At 44.9% G+C, this 17,272-nt stretch overlaps 1 protein-coding gene across 1 annotated transcript in view; it reads left to right on the plus strand.

Annotated features, from left to right (window-relative positions):
• LOC103372214 (protein jagged-1b-like) overlaps positions 1-16,672 on the plus strand; it is a 34,500-nt gene extending 17,828 nt beyond the window's left edge. The window contains exons 8-26 of the mRNA XM_008301790.1: positions 880-993; positions 1,079-1,192; positions 2,886-2,999; positions 4,641-4,687; positions 5,041-5,214; positions 5,510-5,660; positions 5,757-5,921; positions 6,473-6,586; positions 6,670-6,783; positions 7,293-7,406; positions 7,488-7,604; positions 8,451-8,478; positions 9,178-9,263; positions 10,368-10,481; positions 11,091-11,200; positions 11,878-12,108; positions 12,472-12,603; positions 13,027-13,177; positions 15,014-16,672. Of these exons, the coding sequence (XP_008300012.1) occupies positions 880-993; positions 1,079-1,192; positions 2,886-2,999; positions 4,641-4,687; positions 5,041-5,214; positions 5,510-5,660; positions 5,757-5,921; positions 6,473-6,586; positions 6,670-6,783; positions 7,293-7,406; positions 7,488-7,604; positions 8,451-8,478; positions 9,178-9,263; positions 10,368-10,481; positions 11,091-11,200; positions 11,878-12,108; positions 12,472-12,603; positions 13,027-13,177; positions 15,014-15,543 (2,720 nt within the window). The 3' untranslated portion in view covers positions 15,544-16,672. The remainder of the gene's footprint in view (positions 1-879; positions 994-1,078; positions 1,193-2,885; positions 3,000-4,640; positions 4,688-5,040; positions 5,215-5,509; positions 5,661-5,756; positions 5,922-6,472; positions 6,587-6,669; positions 6,784-7,292; positions 7,407-7,487; positions 7,605-8,450; positions 8,479-9,177; positions 9,264-10,367; positions 10,482-11,090; positions 11,201-11,877; positions 12,109-12,471; positions 12,604-13,026; positions 13,178-15,013) is intronic.
• Positions 16,673-17,272: the final 600 nt, after the last annotated feature.

Here is a 17,272-nt window from a genome sequence, read left to right on the forward strand (position 1 = left end):
CATGTACACGCATTTGTTTGTCCTGCTGCCGACACAGCATCTGTGCATGCTCCTGCAGCAAGCCTCCTCCATCCCTGATTCTCTCTCCTTGACATGCATTGTAAGACTTGAGACATCCTGTTTTTATGATGCACCAAGATTGATTTGTGGGCTGCAGGGTGGCGCAGTTGGTAGCACTGTTGCCTCGCAGCAAGAAGGTCGCCGGTTCGCGTCCCGGTGGGGCACCGGAATCTTTCTGCGTGGAGTTTGCATGTTCTCCCCGTGCAGCGTGGGTTCTCTCCAGGTTCTTCGGCTTCCTCCTAATTGGTGATTGTAAATAGTCCGTAGGTGTGAATGTGAGTGTGCTTGGTTGTCTGTCTCTAAGTGTAGCCCTGTGATAGACTGGTTACCTAGATAATGGATGGATGGATAGTCATACAGCTCTAACCAGCAGCTGGTTCTCAAGTTCGACCATCAAACCACTGCAACAAGCAGGCCAGCCATTTTCAGAATGACAGATCGATGCACAAAATATGAAACCACCTTTAATTTGAACAAAGTGTTTGTATTTCAGAGAAGCCCAAGTTTTCCTTAAAATCCTAGTGTGGCCTACCAACTGGCTCTGACTGGGGCTTTGGTTTGGTAAATGGTTTTGTAAAGGAAAATCACCAGCAGCACTAGTTTAACTTCAACGGGAGACGTTTTTGTTGATTCAGATTCTTTGCCTTTACTGTACATGCACTGATCATACTTGCCGGCCCTGTACGAGCAGGAAACTCCCTGTGGAGGAGTGAAAACTGAGTCAAAAGCTGAAGCATTTTGTCAGTCCAGAAAGTATGAGCTGTGAAACTTTTGGAGGAGTAACTGACTGTAGCTGACCTGGATCTTGTGTCTCCACAGCAGACCACGCCTGTCTCTCTCACCCCTGTCTGAATGGAGGAAGCTGTGCAGAAACCAGTCAGGGTTTCGAGTGTCTCTGTGCCCCCGGATGGTCCGGACAACTGTGCTCCATCAGTAAGACCTTCTCCTCTCTAACTTCTAATCCTTTTTGAACCTCGTCATAAAACGTCATAAACATCACCTTCGTTTTGTGTCTCAGACGTGGACGAGTGCGTGGCGAACCCCTGCAGTCATGGGGGGACCTGCCAGGACCTGGTTAACGGTTTCAAGTGTGTCTGTCCTCCTCAGTGGGCTGGAAAGACCTGCCTCATCGGTCAGTGCTCCTTTAATTCAGCACCACAAGATTTGTTCTGCTCCTATGATTCATCCGTTCCATTGTTGAAATTTCCCAGAGCGTCTTGTCAGCTCCAGCCGACTACATGCATCTTTTTGTGCCAAAAAACTTTCCTCAAGCATTTTCAACCCAGCAGGTTAGAGCTCAATCCTTCACATCCTTCCTGAGGTTTTTCCTAATCTCCAGGATGATCCCTGCAGGAATGGTTGTGGTTTGGAGGCTTAGCGCCCCGGATCTCCTCACCACACCACTAATCTACCACCAACCACCAGCCACATGCTCCTCAGCCTCCAACTGTGGCTGCTTAGTTTGCCTGCGCTGGATTTGGTGTCTCTGCTAAATGATTTTAGACACGGCCGCTGCTTTTAGATGTTACTTGCTCCTGAACAACAGACTCTAAATGGCGACCGCAGCCTTCAGTTTAATGCTGTTTACATTTGGTACGAGTGATTTAGGAATGTTGTTTGTTCCATCTGCTGTCAGGATGCTGATGCCCCGACCTTTTGACATCTGTATCCTTGGTAACTCATTGACTGGTTAAATAGAGAAAGCTAATGAGGCGATACTTAAAGCAAAACCATTTCTTTTGCTTAAAAGGAGACGAGGTAGCCACAAGTCCACTTATAGGATAATGCTGAAATGTTGGGTCACTTTGGCACCAACCAATGAACCAATTTGGCACCAAAAGAAGAACCATGAAGCCAGCAAGCAGAGTAATCGAATGATGTTTCACTTCTCACCTGAAAGGTTTCTTCAGTTCTGTTCATTAGATCTAAACATAAGGTGCAGCTGGAATGCTAATTTCAAATACTTCCTGAGTTATGCAGAAATGTGCATTGTTGACCTGCTACATGAAAAATCAGAGTCTCACTGGAGTTTGTCCGGAAGGGAACATGAGATTTCACGGCCCTCCCTCCAACAGAGTTGAGATCTTTCAGTCTGGAGCAACAGACTGACGGCGCCACCTATTGACACGCCGCTAATGTTGCTAAACGCAGACACAAAAAGCTGCAAGTTAGCAAATGACTGGTTGGAAAAAAAGAGAAAATAGCAAAACAAAAAAGTGGAAATGCTGTATTTTTCTGTCCCTTTCCACATTCTACGTACATCACTTAAATCTGTTGTTAATTCCAGAGAAGACCCTCCATGTGCAGCTGAGAATAATTTACAACAAAGTCATTACCATCACCTGGATCCAGTTAGTCCAGAAAAAAACAGACAGTCCCCTGAAATGTAAAGTTTCTGACAGACAAACCTGTGACACATCCAATCGTTGGTTTATCTGGCAGCTCCACAGAACATCTGCCAGCATGCTCTTGTTTTACTAAAAGGTGGAAACCTTCTGCCAACAACAGAACAATTCAGATTTTATCAGCATTACCTTTAAATTTGTTCAGTTGCTGATTTCTCCCATCAGCGGTGCGCTAAGATCTCCTCCCTAAACGCATTTCAGGACTGCAGCAGTTTTATTGTTCCCATATTCCAACATTATTCTGCTGGTTTCAGTTGGTTTAACGATCGCAGCTGTGTGTCATTTTCTGCCATTAATCAGCTATCAGCATGGACGAGTAAATCAAAGCCAGCAGACGTTGCTCTTTAAAGTCCCGCTGTCTGCAGGACGCTGTGCTTTCTCCCTAATCTGTTTATTCTCTTGTTTATTGTTTTCTCTCAGATGCCAATGAGTGTGACGACAGCCCCTGCGTCAACGCCAACTCTTGCCGAAATCTGATTGGAGCGTACTTCTGCGAGTGCCTTCCTGGTTGGACGGGCCAGAACTGTGACACCAGTGAGTAGAACGCTGCAACGACACAACGATGTGTGTGAGAGCAGGAGACGGGGAGAGTTAGTCATCACGCCGGAGCATCAGCCAGCAGCAGCGACCGTAATCTGTGTTTAAATAGAAAAATAGTGCTTTTGTTTGGAAAGTTGTTGCTCCAAACAAAAAAAAAGAAGACAATGAAAAGTGAGTTTTGAATTCTGAAACCTTAGCAGCAGGCGGACCACATAAGTGAGGACAGATGATTGGAAGAGCTGAAGCTCAGATGGGTTCTTCCCAACGAGCACAGACGCTGTTTAATCTGTTAAAGCTGGTTGTCATCAGTCACCTCAGTTTAAAGAACTTTATCGCCTTTGGCACCAATTAGCATTAATTCTCTGGTGATGTTACAATACGCCAAACAAAGCTTGTGTTTCTGAACTCGACCAAAGATCCTTTGTGGGGGCGGAGCCTTCACTCTGGAATGTGCAGTCAGAGTGGATTGTAAGAATTTCTGTTCTTGCAACGAGTAAAATAGTCAGCTGGTCTCAACCCTCCTAACCCAGAAACCTGCTGGCAGGATAAAGGCCCCGTTTACACCTAACAAGAATGGTGATATCTCAGAGGGGGTGTGGTTTACACGTAAACGAAGCTACGAGTCACCAAAAACGAAAACTCCGGCCAAAGTGGAGATTTGGAAAAACTCCGTCTATACGTTTGCATGTAGACGGGAGGAGACGGAGTTTGACATCACAGTGTGCGACAAAACCGTCATCAATGTGCGACCATGTTTACAGTTTGGTTACTGTGATAGAAATGGACGTTTTTTTACGTACCACATTTAGGAGTTGCTCCACCTCTCTGTCGGTCCAAACAAACAACCCTAGCACCATTATCGTGGAAGTAATTTGTGTCATTCATTGTTGTTTTTATGCTTCTTGCTACACTGCCCCCTGTAGGTTTGGCAGCTCATAGCAGCTCTTACCAACATATTTATGCAGGTTTGTGTAAACGAAGATTTTTTTTAAAAAAACAATCTGTGAACGATGTTATTTTTGAATCTGTTTTTGTGAACACCCGGCTACGTGTAAACGACATGTCCTAAAAGACACGCTGTCTTTGAAAAGTCTGCAAAATGACAGCATTCTTTAGAGCCAGAAACTGTAAAAACAGAAATAATTCTCAGTCTTCCAATGGTCCCTAAGCTCCTCATCTGTTCACCAAATCTAAGCTTAACATCATGATACTTCCTTAAAATCACTTTATTTCATATGTCGTTTGAAAACTTTGACAGAACCTTTTGCTCCAACCGGGTTCTGTTAAACACCCGACAGGCCTTTAGCTGCAACCGACAGTCAGTTGACAGAAATCAGGGACTTTTCAACTGAACTGGGTTGAACTGTGTTTACACAGAGCAGAAAGGAGACGAGCACGGAAACAAATTAGAAATGTGACCTCGAAGCAGTCATTTGTATCAGAGCGGCGCTTTCATTCTGTATCGAGGAGCTTGTGAAGCAGCACCAGCTGTAGTTTTAATGTCTCAGATGAGTGCTTCAACCAGAGTGGACTCAGTATTCTATGTATGTGAACTTCCCTGAAAGAACACCGGGTTTTGATGTTTCTGCTCAGACTACAAGTCTTTTTAAACATTTCTGTTGATTGTCTCTGCAGATATCAATGACTGTCAAGGTCAGTGTCAGAACGGAGCGACGTGCAAGGTGAGCCTCACTTCCTGTTTGGAGGCCAGTTTGTTTTCAAGCCTTTTCTTTCTGCAGCCCTCACTTGGTTTCTTCTTCACCTATAAGCTATAAACAACAAGTGTGTGTGTGCCTGTGTGTGTGTGGAATGTGTGTGAATCTGTGTTTTTGAGACTTACAGTTAAAGGTGTCAGTGCTTCACCATGAACAAAGTTTTACTGTGATCTAAAACCGATGGTGCCTCAATCAATGCAATCAATCAAAAAACTGGTGGTTTTCCAAAACTGCTGAACGCCAAACACCCTGAGGTGACACGACAGTCCAGTTAATGTACTGAATGGTAACGCTGTGTTTGTCATCTCTCTCTCCTTCAGGACCTACTAAATGCTTATAAGTGTGACTGTGCTCCTGGTTTTGGTGGTGAACACTGTGAGAAAGACGTGGACGAGTGTTCCAGCGGACCGTGTCTGAACGGCGGCCGCTGCCACGACGAGGTCAACGGCTTCCACTGTCTGTGTCCACCTGGTTTCTCTGGAAGTCGCTGTCAGGTGAGTCCTCAGCCGCTGCTGAAATGTAAATCAAAGAAAATCTAAAATATCCCTGGTGTCAGCCTGATTGATTGATGGACCTGAAAGAATGAGCAGCTTGTCTCAACCACACCAAGATCCGAACAGTACCCTGATACTGGCTTACACTGTGTTTAATTACAATAATACTGATGTAGCTGTTGATTATTCTAATAATATCAATAATCACCTGCTGGCGATCCAGAGGCGGTTACCATGGAGACGTGCATCGTACAGGCGTCATAGAGAAGCTGAGTTGTTCTCTCTCTTTCTGCAGCTGGATATCGATTACTGTCTCCACAGTCCGTGCCAAAACGGCGGCGAGTGTTTCAACCTGGCGGCCGACTACGTCTGTAAATGCCCTGAAGACTACGAAGGCAAGAACTGCTCGCGCCTGAAGGACCACTGCCGCACAACACCCTGCAAAGGTTCAGCATCAACCCGGTTCCTGTTCATCACTTTGATGTCCTGTTTGACTGCTTAGAAACTTCATAACACTGGAATATAATGTTTCTCCTCCCCAGTGATTGACAGCTGCACAGTGGCAGTGGCGTCCAACAGTACGCCGACTGGGGTGCGTTTGATCTCGTCCAACGTGTGCGGGCCTCACGGCCGGTGCCGGAGTCACGGCGGTGGACAGTTCAGCTGTGAATGTGAGGAAGGATTCACTGGGACCTACTGCCATGAGAGTGAGTGCATTAGGCTTAAATGTGTCTCTGTTACTTACAATCTTCCAGCTTTTGGGCTGCAAGGTGGCTCGGTGGTTAGCACCGTCGCCTCACAGCCTCACAGCACTGCGCTGGTTCGCATCCCAGTGAGGACACCCGGGGAGTCTCCATGTTCTCCCCGTGCAGCGTGGGTTCTCTCCGGGTTCTCCGGCTTCCTCCCACAGTCCAGAAACATGTTGAGGTTAATTGGTGATTGTAAATTGTCCGTAGGTGTGAATGTGAGTGTGCTTGGTTGTCTGTCTCTAAGTGTAGCCCTGTGATAGACTGGTTACCTGTCCAGGTGAACCTGCCTTCACCCTAAACTCCCGCCAGGATTAAGCGGCGTAGAGATAATGGATGGATGGATGGATGGATAGACAATCTTCCAGCTTCTCATTTTTTCATTGTTAACTTGCCTTTATTTCCTCTGTGTCCAAGTATTCAATGAATACTTCTGTATGCACTATTCTGTAGATCTCAACAATATACTTAAACATATGATTCTTTTCCTTTTCTGTCCCTTTGTTCGTCAGATATAAACGACTGTGAGAGCGCCCCCTGCCTGAACGGAGGAACCTGCATCGACAAAGTCAGTCAGTATCAGTGTGTCTGTGCTGAAGGCTGGGACGGACCCACCTGCCAGAACAGTGAGTCCTCGTCGTCCTCGGCTGCAGTAGCAGAAACGGTGGACATGGTGGACGTGTTTTCATGTTGTCTTCTTATCATCCAGACATCGACGACTGCAGCTCTGCTCCTTGTCAGAACCGAGGCGTCTGTCGAGATCTGGTCAGCGACTTCCACTGCGAGTGCAGCAACGGCTGGAAGGGAAAGACGTGTCACTCAAGTGAGTCCTCGAGTGTGTGATTGGAGTAGTATCTGACTAATCAGTTTTCTTTAAGCGTTCTGGCCTGTTTGCTTCCTTTCTTCTCTGAAATGTGTATTTTATTACATGTGAAATATAATCTTGGTGTCGGACATAGAGTCAGTTTAGGCTTCAAACGTTGCTCAGAGATGAACAGCGTCACCGATTCTTAATGTCATAAATCAGTTCATAGGTCTCAGCAGCAAGACAAGAAAGATGTATGTGCTCTGATTTACATTACAATCTAATATAGTTAAAAGAATGATTAATAAATGGTAATATACAGTCCTAAAGTCTGGTTATCCCAGAAAGCGGCACATAATAATCAGTTAGAGCAAATATGTGGTGCGTAAAATCCTTCATGATAGTCGGGGTCTGTGTTAAATGGTGGCAACCTGAACCGTCTGCATCAGAGGTGCAGTGATTTCTTTAACTTGTGTAAACTGTGTGCTGGGGATGTGGCTCACTGAAGGCTTCTGTTTGACTTCCAGGAGAGAGCCAGTGTGATGAAGCCACCTGTAACAACGGAGGAACCTGCCACGACCAAGGCGACACCTTCAGCTGTGTGTGCGCCGCCGGCTGGGAGGGATCCGCCTGCAGCATCGGTCAGGACGCAAACCCGTTTTTTCTTTTTGGTGTCTTTTGTTGTCAAGTCAGGGGGCTAAAAGCTGAATTTGTCTCTCCAGCAAAGAACAGCAGCTGTCTGCCGAGTCCCTGTGAGAACGGAGGGACCTGTGTGGTGGACGAAGACTCGTTCCGCTGCTTCTGTAAGGAGGGCTGGGGCGGCGCCACCTGCAGCCACAGTGAGTCAGCACTTATCAACCCGACCTCTTGTTTAACACACACCACTCTTTGTTCCACACAGTTTCACCGGCAAGTTGTTTCATGTCATGTCTGTCTGAAGACACACACAAAGGTCAGCTCACTGGTCAAAGTTGGGACCTTCCAGTTGTATGTTCTCGTAGATTAATGGTAGCAACTGGACCTGCTTGAGCTCCTTGAAGACGTTCCACCTCTCATCCAAGAGGCTTCATCAGCTCTGACTGACTAGTTGGGGGTTCCAGATATCCTTAAGGAGCCATTAACACCTGAGTTTCAATTGGGGGTTTGTTGCTCCTCCCCCTCGTTATGTGAGTCGTTAGTGCTCCCCCTGCCACATGGGGTTCGTTAGGGTCTAGGTGTGGATGTGGTTTCATCTTCCTGGGGAGAGATCTTAGGACTGAATTGTAAACAGGTGAGAGGTGATGCCTCAGACCTCCACCTCTGTTGAGGGATGGTCTTTCCAGTTTGACATAGACAGCTTCTTCCACTCCTCTCTCAAACCATCTGTCCTCCCTGCAGGCCAACATCTGTACATTATTATCTTCAAATGAGTGTCTTTTGTCCTCAAACCCCAAATGCTAGCACAATATTTTATAACATGCGCTACAAATACACAAAGACAGACAGCTGAGCATATAGTTGGACATGTCAGAGTTTACAGAAAAATGTCACTTCCTTGTTCTAAATGCTTCTGTATGTTGACATGGACGTAGCTAGAAGCTGATCATTATATCGCTGATACGATCCAGACATACAGGAAGATAGTTGGACTAAAGAGACACAATGAGAGGCGTCTAAATAAACATATTATTTCTTTATTTTTCCAGATGCCAACGACTGCAGTCCTCATCCCTGGTGAGTTAAGCCGAATTATTTAAACCTGAAACACTGATAGACATGTAGCGCATTGCTAAACACACTGAATGTGTCCAGATACTCCCGTCCAGCGCCGGTCTCATGTTTATTACTGCTGGTGTTCAACCAAAAACATCATCAAATATAACATTTTCTTTTTATAGCGAGCCGAAATACACAAAGTTTTCAAACACACTTGATTTTGAAAGTCCTGGTGTCAGATATCCTTGTTTATCTTCAACTCAAATCTAAACAGATGTCACATTTGTAGTTATTTACGGTGTTAAACCGTCATATCCTTCATTAAATTCTCTCTGTTGGCCTCCTCCTCCTCCTTGTTTCTCCTTTTGCTAAATCTATTCTGGAACAAAACAACAAAGTTTCTGCCAGTTTGACTTTTTATCTGCTATGTTCCCACTCCGGTTTCCAAACCACAGAGTCGGGAAACTGCTCATATCTGAAAAACACCAATCAGTGGAGGAAAAAGTTTTTCTGTCTATGATTAAGCTCAGGGTTAGGCATGAGGGTCCCGGCCCTGTGAGGTCACGGTTTGGATTCAAAGCTGTTTTGTTGTATTTTTACTGCTGAGTCAAACAGAACAAAAGGTTGTTCTTCCATCTGTGACGGGCGTCTTCTTCGCCCTGTTAGACTTTGATGCACACGGTGCAGATGCCACTAATCACCTCTGTCTTCCTGCAGTTACAACAGCGGCACTTGCGTCGACGGGGACAACTGGTACCGATGTGAATGCGCTCCGGGTTTTGCCGGCCCAGACTGCAGAATCAGTGAGTGTTGACCTTTGACGCATCCATTCATGCCACACTGTATTATTCCCAATCTGTTTTTATGCTTCTGTCTATTTCCTCTTTTTTTTTTTGTCTTGTGTTGAGGGCATCTTTTCTAAAGCTTCAGTTCCCTGAGTTTAACTGAACACTGTCAGACCTGAATCAAAGCTTGAAGCCATAAGTGGCTCAACTGTGACCAACAGCGTCTGGTGTTTTTCAGCAGAGAGTTGTATGGAAATGAATGAATGTAGATGGTAAACTATCTGTAGTATATATGGTTATCTGTTTCTGGTGTTTGTAGCAACTGGGGCAACTGGAAAATGTTATCCTGGATTTTACAGGGAGCCAATGAAGAGAAGCTGACACAGGAGAAATATGATCTCTGTTACTGGTTCCTGTTAGAACTCTGGCTGCAGCATGTTGGATCAGCTGGAGGTTTTTGAGAGAGTTATTGGGACATCCTGATGATAAGGAATTACAGTCGTCCAGTCCAGAAGTTATAAATAATGGACGAGTTTCTCAGCATCAGCATATTCCTGATTTTTACCAGATTACGTAGATGAAAGAAGGCCGTCCTACAGACTTGCTTTATATGACCATTGAACGACATGTCCTGGTCAAGAACAACTCCAAGGTTCTTCACAGTAGAACTGGAGGCCAAGGCGATGCCATCTAAAGCAGCTATCTGGTTCCATGGTGTGTTTCTGAGGTGTTTAGGGCCAAATACAATAACTGTAGTTTTGTCTGAATTTAAATGAAGGAAATTCCAGGTCATCCAGGCCTTAATGTCCTTCAGACATGCCTGGAGTTTGACCAACTGATTGGTTTCATTTGGCTTCATAGATAAATATAACTGGGTGTCGTCTGCATAACAGTGGAAATTTATGCAGCGCTTCCTAATAATATCTTCTAAGGGGAGCATGTACAAAGTAAATAATATTGGTCCAAACATAGAGCCCTGTGGAACTCCATAGCTAACTGTGTGATACCCTGAGCTGGACTTTTTCTCAGCCTGTAACGTCTCTGTGTTGCTGAAGAGGGGCAGATTTATTTACAGAGGATGTCCAGTTAACATGATTTCAAAAGATGACTCCTCTGTTTCAGACATCAACGAGTGCCAGTCGTCTCCCTGTGGATTCGGCTCAACCTGCGTGGATGAAATTAACGGTTACCGCTGCAGCTGTCCTCCAGGAAGAACTGGTCCCCGCTGCCAAGACGGTAAAGCCTGCTGCGTTCAGTCACTTCTATGATTTACACGTTGTGTCTGAGTTCTGACACATGTTCTGGACCCGCAAAATGTTGACTCACCATCACACTGAAAATGGACCCAAACCCATTTTCATTCAACATGCTAATAAAACAGCATGAAATAGTGACATGTTGGCACATTTGGCTCCAAACATTTGGCACAACTGATCAAACTGGTGCTCAGCAGTTCTGATGTCAGCTCTCACGTCATTTCACAAAAGATTTCAAAAATCTGATCAAGAAAAAAGAAACAGAACTTAGTCCTAATGAAACTTCTGATGAATTAAATAGATTGCTAAACAGAATGCTTCTTACTTCTGTCCTCGGATTATCTGCACACAGAGACAGCACCGAGGTAGTCACTTAAAAACCTTAATCGATTACACGTTGGACAGTGAAAAGTGATTACATCACTTTACTTGTAGAGCTGACCAAATCCTCCACAGCCATGTCTCACATTGTTCAACACATGTAGCAGAAAGCAAATGTCCCTTACCACCTGTTAACAGAGAAAAAGAAAAAAGTAGTAATCATATGACTGTGAGTAACGCCTGTGCTGCTGGTGGGTTTGTGCTGCAGTGTCCGGGAGGTCCTGTGTGTTCGGAGGGCAGGTGGCTCTGGATGGAAGCAGATGGAATGACGACTGCAACAGCTGCAGCTGTAACAATGGAAAAGTCACCTGCACAAAGGTACAGCTGAGACCTTATCTGGATTCATGTGTGCAAAACACTGTTGCATTCTTCTTCCAACACATATGACATGAATATATAGTATGTATGATTGAAATATATGTATATATATATATATATACAGAAAATACAATATAATAATGAAATGATAATGCACAAGGTTATGTGACACAAGTTCTCATAATGTATATATCAAAATGTGAGGAAGTGTAAAAGCTCACTTGGCTTTTGTTTGGCTTTGTTTTTACAATGTTTTCTGTTTTCTTGTATATATAATTCTGTTGGACCCCAGGGAGAATAGCTGTGGCTTTGCTGCAGCTATTCTTCTTAATATACTAAACTCAGAACTCTAAGCTTTTTCTCTTTAACACATGGAATCACAAGGCTTTATTTATCACCCATGCAAATAGAAAAAGTGACAGTCTTACAGGCTCATTGGATCTCAGACTAGTTGTAAAAATACTTAATTTCAGTTAACACTACTGCATTCAAAGGCTGTATTTCGTCCAGCATTTTCAGATTTTTATTTTTAAATTTTTTCCAGATTACTGCCCAAATGTAAGCATCAGAGGCAAAGAGTCCTCCTTATGCAGACATTTTTTCGCTGGCTGGTTGAGGCAGTTTATCATAAATTTTGGTAAAATCTAACCTCCTTCACTGAACTTTGACTCCGGCAGCTCTGGTGTGGACCTAAACCTTGTAGCCTCCTCAGCAAGACTCGTGGTGCAGAGTGTCCGGCAGGTCAGACCTGTGTCGCTGTCCGTGAAGAACGCTGTTTTGTCAAGCCCTGCCTCGGCCAAGGAGAGTGCTGGGGCCCCGCCCACGGAGCCACGCCCTCGACCAGGTGTCACGCCGAGAGCAACTGTGCTAACGTCACCTTTACCTTCAACAAGGACGTCATGGCAAAGGTTAGTTTGGCTTTGTTTCCTGCCACTGGCCAAATCCTAGACTCAAACAAGCAGAAAGAATAGAAAGGTAAAAGGACCTGAAACTGTGTCATCATTAAAATCCTTGTACGTCTGATAACCAAAGTAACTCGTTCCTAGTTTCATAAAATCATCAAATCCTCACCATCTTATCAGGGTTTTGCTGACAATAAGCATGAGGAATGATTTGGTGTTACCGACTAGAAATACATTCAGTTTTCTGTTTCTTCTGATCTTTTGATAAACAAAATATCTGTTATGCTTGTAAAAATAAAATCCCAGTTTAATCCTATTCTGCCAACATGCTGTGGTCGTTAACGTTTCGCCTTTGCTGTGGCGTTCCAGGACGTGACAGTGGAGCGGGTCTGTCGTGAGCTCAGAAGCCTCTACATCGTCAAGAACCTCTCCTCGGATTTCTCCATCTCTATGACCTGCGAGCCGTCGCTCAGCACCAGCAATGAGATCCACGTCGCCATCGTGAGTAATATTTAGTCTATCATGAAAAGCTTAAGAGTGGCACAAAGTCTAAAACAAGTCTGTATGGTGGAGTGTAACGGTGACGGAGCAGCAGAGTGCCAGTCATCAGCTGATCTCGTTAGGATTCCCACTGAGCTTCACATGAAACGTTTACCAGAAGTCAAGAGTTACAAAATGGAACAGGATTAAGCTCTCTGAGGTTCTAAAAAAGTGAAACCAAGTGAGAAGACTGTCAGTAATGTTGGTGCTACAACTAGAAAGTTAAACGTTTTTAAAGGTCACAGGATGGTTTCAAACCACCGATGTAGTCAGAGCAATTCAAGTCCTGAGCGGAAGCAGTGATCAGAGGATCCTGAAACTGGCATTTATTTACTGAAATGTCTCAGATAGATGGTAACAGAGATGTTCTGCTGAATGATTCAGTCAACAGACGACCAGAGGAGAGGTCTGACCTTTGTCAAGGAAATCACAGACAGGATCATGGATCTGGTCAGCAAGAGCAGCGCCAACAGCACCATCATCAGCGCCATCGCAGAGGTCCGCATCCAGAGACAACAGCACCAAAACCCCAATGGTGAGCTACAGCTTGTCCACAAGGCTGGAAAGAACATCAACGCTTGACAACTCTCTTTTATGTTTGAGTGTGACTCTTCACTTTGGGAATTATAGCATGAAAACACTGTCTAGCTTTCTCTGATGCCAAAGACCATTCTTTAACATATATGGGGGTAGAACAGGCCGTCTACTCATCCCAAGGTTGGCGCTTCAATCTTCCACGCCACCAAATGTTGAAGCGTCCTTGGGCAAGACACCAAACCCAAAGTTGCCCCCAATGAGAAATTGTAAAGCGCTTTGAGCCCCACTAAGGTGAAGAAGATCTATATAAGTTCAACCATTTACAACTCAGTGAAAACTGAGCAAACGTATTCAGTGAGAGGATCATGAGATGTGGTTGAAAATCCAGCAGTTGGACTGTGAAGTGAGGCTATTTTGTCAAGCTGCATACGTACGAAGACTCATTTCCGTCTGATGATTTTGAACCAAGTGGAGTTTTCTGTAAATAAGACAAATGAGAGACTGGTAGTAAACCGTTGGCCAAGTTGAGTCCAACAGAAAACATCCGTCTCCCCCAAAACCCCAAGTCTGTGCGATTTAAACAACCTTCTACGTTCACAGTAGAAATGTGAAAAGAAGCCGTTGTGGTTTTTACAGCCGTTAGTGCTGGAGCTGGAAACAGTGACTAACACAGTTCTGACTTCAGACTGCAGCAGTCAGGCAGTGTTTTCTACAAAATGATATAGAACAGAACTGAGTACACCCCTGTGCCGTGTCACTTAAATGTAAAAAGACTAAATTCTATCAGCACACAGTAATACCATTTGTTGGACTAATCGTTGCAGCTCTATGTGGTCTCATACTCCACGTATAACGTCAACCTGGTAACAGCTCGCAAGTTAAAACGACAAGCTTGTGACGAAGCATGCAGCTTCTGCCTGCTTCTGTGCTAAGCTAGGCTAAACATTTCTCTATTGGACACACAGCAAGTAGACTTCCAAAATGTCTGGTCCTGTGATGACAGTTTGCACAGGGTTACAGTGTGCTGCATGTCTGTTTTCATGCCCTGGACATTTAAAAGCCATTTAAAATGTCACCAAAATGTTTTGGCTTGGCTGCAGTGAAATACAAATCCTGACAAAGTGCAGTGCAACACACTGTGTTCATATTAAAACGCACAACGACTTGTACATTTGTACCTACCGTACATACCATCAGGAGCTTCAGAACCCCTAAAACTGAGACTTTTAGAAGCGCAATGTTGTGTTTTAGTCTCGACTGGCAGAACCAGAGTTGATGTTTACACCCTGACTGGGCCTTAAGTGTCAATTGCGGATCATTCTCAGAGACGTTTTCAGGCGTGTTAGAATACAGGAACTATTTCTGAAATGGTACCAAAATGCTTCTCTGGATGGAATTCGTTTTAAATGATGTGTTCAATTGAAAACACTGCAAATAAATCATGGAATCACAGGAGACACAAGTCTTCAGATTCCACGTTGTGTTTTCCAAATATTCACATAATGTCATGAAAAGGAAACGCACATTAATTCACATTTTCTTTTGGACCAATCAACACATTATAGACTAAACAACTAATCGCTCATTGATTAAAATAAGCAACAGGGGCGCTGCTATAGCTCACCTGGTTGAGCTGCTGTTCCATGTTCAGGGGCTGAAGTTCTCTGACGTCATGAGTTCAAATCCCGCTCGTGGTCCAAAAAGCCAAAAAAAAAAGCCAAAAAATAAAATAAGCCACAGATGATAAGTGAGGCTCATTGTCAGTTGCAGCACGATGATTGTTACTGAACTGTCTTGAGTGTGTTCACTGACTTCCACATCCTCTGTTTCCCAGATCACCTGATGCCCCTCCTGGTGTCGGTGATAGTCGTCGTCTGGGCGCTGGCAGTTGCTTCGGCGTTGCTGTGGTGCATCCGAAGGCGGAGGAAGCTGAACACCCACACGGCAGTCAGCACCCAGGCCTCGTCGTCTTTAGCGCCCGCGGCCGAAGACAACAACGCCCTCCACAACAGCATCAGCACGGCCCGCGAGCAGCTCAACCACATCAAGAACCCCATCGAGAAAAACCCACCGAGCCACCACCAGCAGCACCAGCTCCTCCTCCATCACCACCTCTACGAGGACAAGAACTCCGTCAACGCCAAGATAAGAAAAGCAGACAGTGGAAGCCAGTCGGACGAAGACGAGGTGGACAAGAGGCTGCAGAAAGCAAGGTTCCCTCTGACACCGCCGGCGTACTCGCTGGTAGACTGGGAGGAGCGCGCCGCCCACCACACAGCGAGCAAACCTCCCCACTGGACTAGCAAACAGGACAACAGGCAACTGCAGTCGCGGAGTGTTAACCGGGTGGAGTACATTGTATAGCCAAGGGGGCTCGCAGTGACTGGAAGGAGATCAGAAACCATCTGTGGAAGACTTTTGTGACCCATCGGGGATGTTTTGATCATTCGTTTACGTTTTCTTTGTTATGCAAAAGTTCATTAATGATGGACTTTTGCTGTTTAATTTATGTTTTGACTGACGCTGGTCAGAACGGTCCACTGCGGTTGGCTGGATCTCCTACTTGTGGATGCCAGGATTTGGACAGCATTCCTAACGGATCGGTTTTGTATTCGAGGGTGCTGCTGCCTTGTTGCACCACAGCACCTGACAAATTTGAAGAAAACTATTTATTTTGCATTTTTTCGGGTGGGTGGGGGGATGTGGTCAGTCTGTCGGCAGCTGCTGCCAATATGAAGAATCGTCCGTGTAGAATGTTCCTGTATAGACGTGTAAATAGTTTTTTAATTAATCACTGTGTATATTTGATTTCTTAACTTAATTGTCAAGAGCCTTAAGATATTCCTTTTGTTAATTTATGAGTTTAGAGTTGAGAGTTTGACAGCTTTGTAAGCTGCTGACTTTTTGATGGAAATAATTCTTTTTTTTTCATCAACGCCAAAAGTGTTCTTGAAAGGATAGTTTATTTTTAACCTTTTGGATTTGGGCATTTTTGTGCCTCAGCTACGTGTTTCCTACAATGTTGTAAATACTTTTCATGTACATGCAAAGGGAGGGGGCAGTGCTGCGTGGTTAGAGACAGATTTTGCTGCTGCAGGGTCTTTTTATACAAACCGACATGGTGGTAGATGTGTTGCTGTTGCTACTGAAAAGAATTTCTTCAAGGGATGCAACGTTTTTGTAGTATTTCGTATTTTTTGTACAGTGTGACGTCGAGTCGAGGACGGCCTTCAGTTCCTGTTTACATACGCAACAGTCTGAACTATCAAACCTGCATCATAATGGAAGTACTTGAAGACAGCATTGAACAAGAAAACCACACAGCTGTTATGTGACATGTTGCCTGGTGTTGAGACGATGATGAAAAGAGGCTGTAGAAACCACGTTTGATGTCAGCCGCTTTGGTTCATGATGGAGGATTGAAGAAACTCGTTTTCCCTGTATAATGTTTCTGGACCTTGAGAAATAAAAGTCTTGAAGTTTGTTACAGGCATGAATGTATTGTTGTTCTGGGAGAAGGTTTTCTAAAGGATAATGCAGCGGGTCGAACCCAAAAACCCAAATCACATCCATCCAAGTCCGTTCATAAAAACTGTACGGCTGTGGTGTGCACGCAGAAGTTAAAACATCGTGCTCGTGCTGCACGGTGGCTCGGTGGTTAGCACCGTCGCCTCGCAGCTGGAAGGTTGCCGGTTGGCGTCCCGGTGAGGACACCCGGGATCTTTCTGCTTGGAGTCTCCATGTTCTCCCCGTGCAGCGTGGGTTCTCTCCGGGTTCTCCGGCTTCCTCCCACAGTCCAGAAACATGCTGAGGTTGATTGGTGATTGTAAATTGTCCGTAGGTGTGAATGTGAGTGTGCTTGGTTGTCTGTCTCTAAGTGTAGCCCTGTGATAGACTGGTTACCTGTCCAGGTGAACCTGCCTTCACCCTGAGTCAGCTGGGATAGACTACACCTCCCCACCACCCTGGTGAGGATTAAGGTGTAGAGCTGATGGATGTTCTCAATCCACCACAGATTTTTTCATCCCTCCATTTTCTTCTGCTTATCCAGAGTTAAGTCGGCATTCCCTACATCCTTGTCCTCACCAACATT

Source organism: Stegastes partitus, unplaced genomic scaffold (genome assembly GCF_000690725.1).
Source record: "Stegastes partitus isolate 25-593 unplaced genomic scaffold, Stegastes_partitus-1.0.2 Scaffold1715, whole genome shotgun sequence".
Taxonomy (NCBI): domain Eukaryota; kingdom Metazoa; phylum Chordata; class Actinopteri; family Pomacentridae; genus Stegastes; species Stegastes partitus.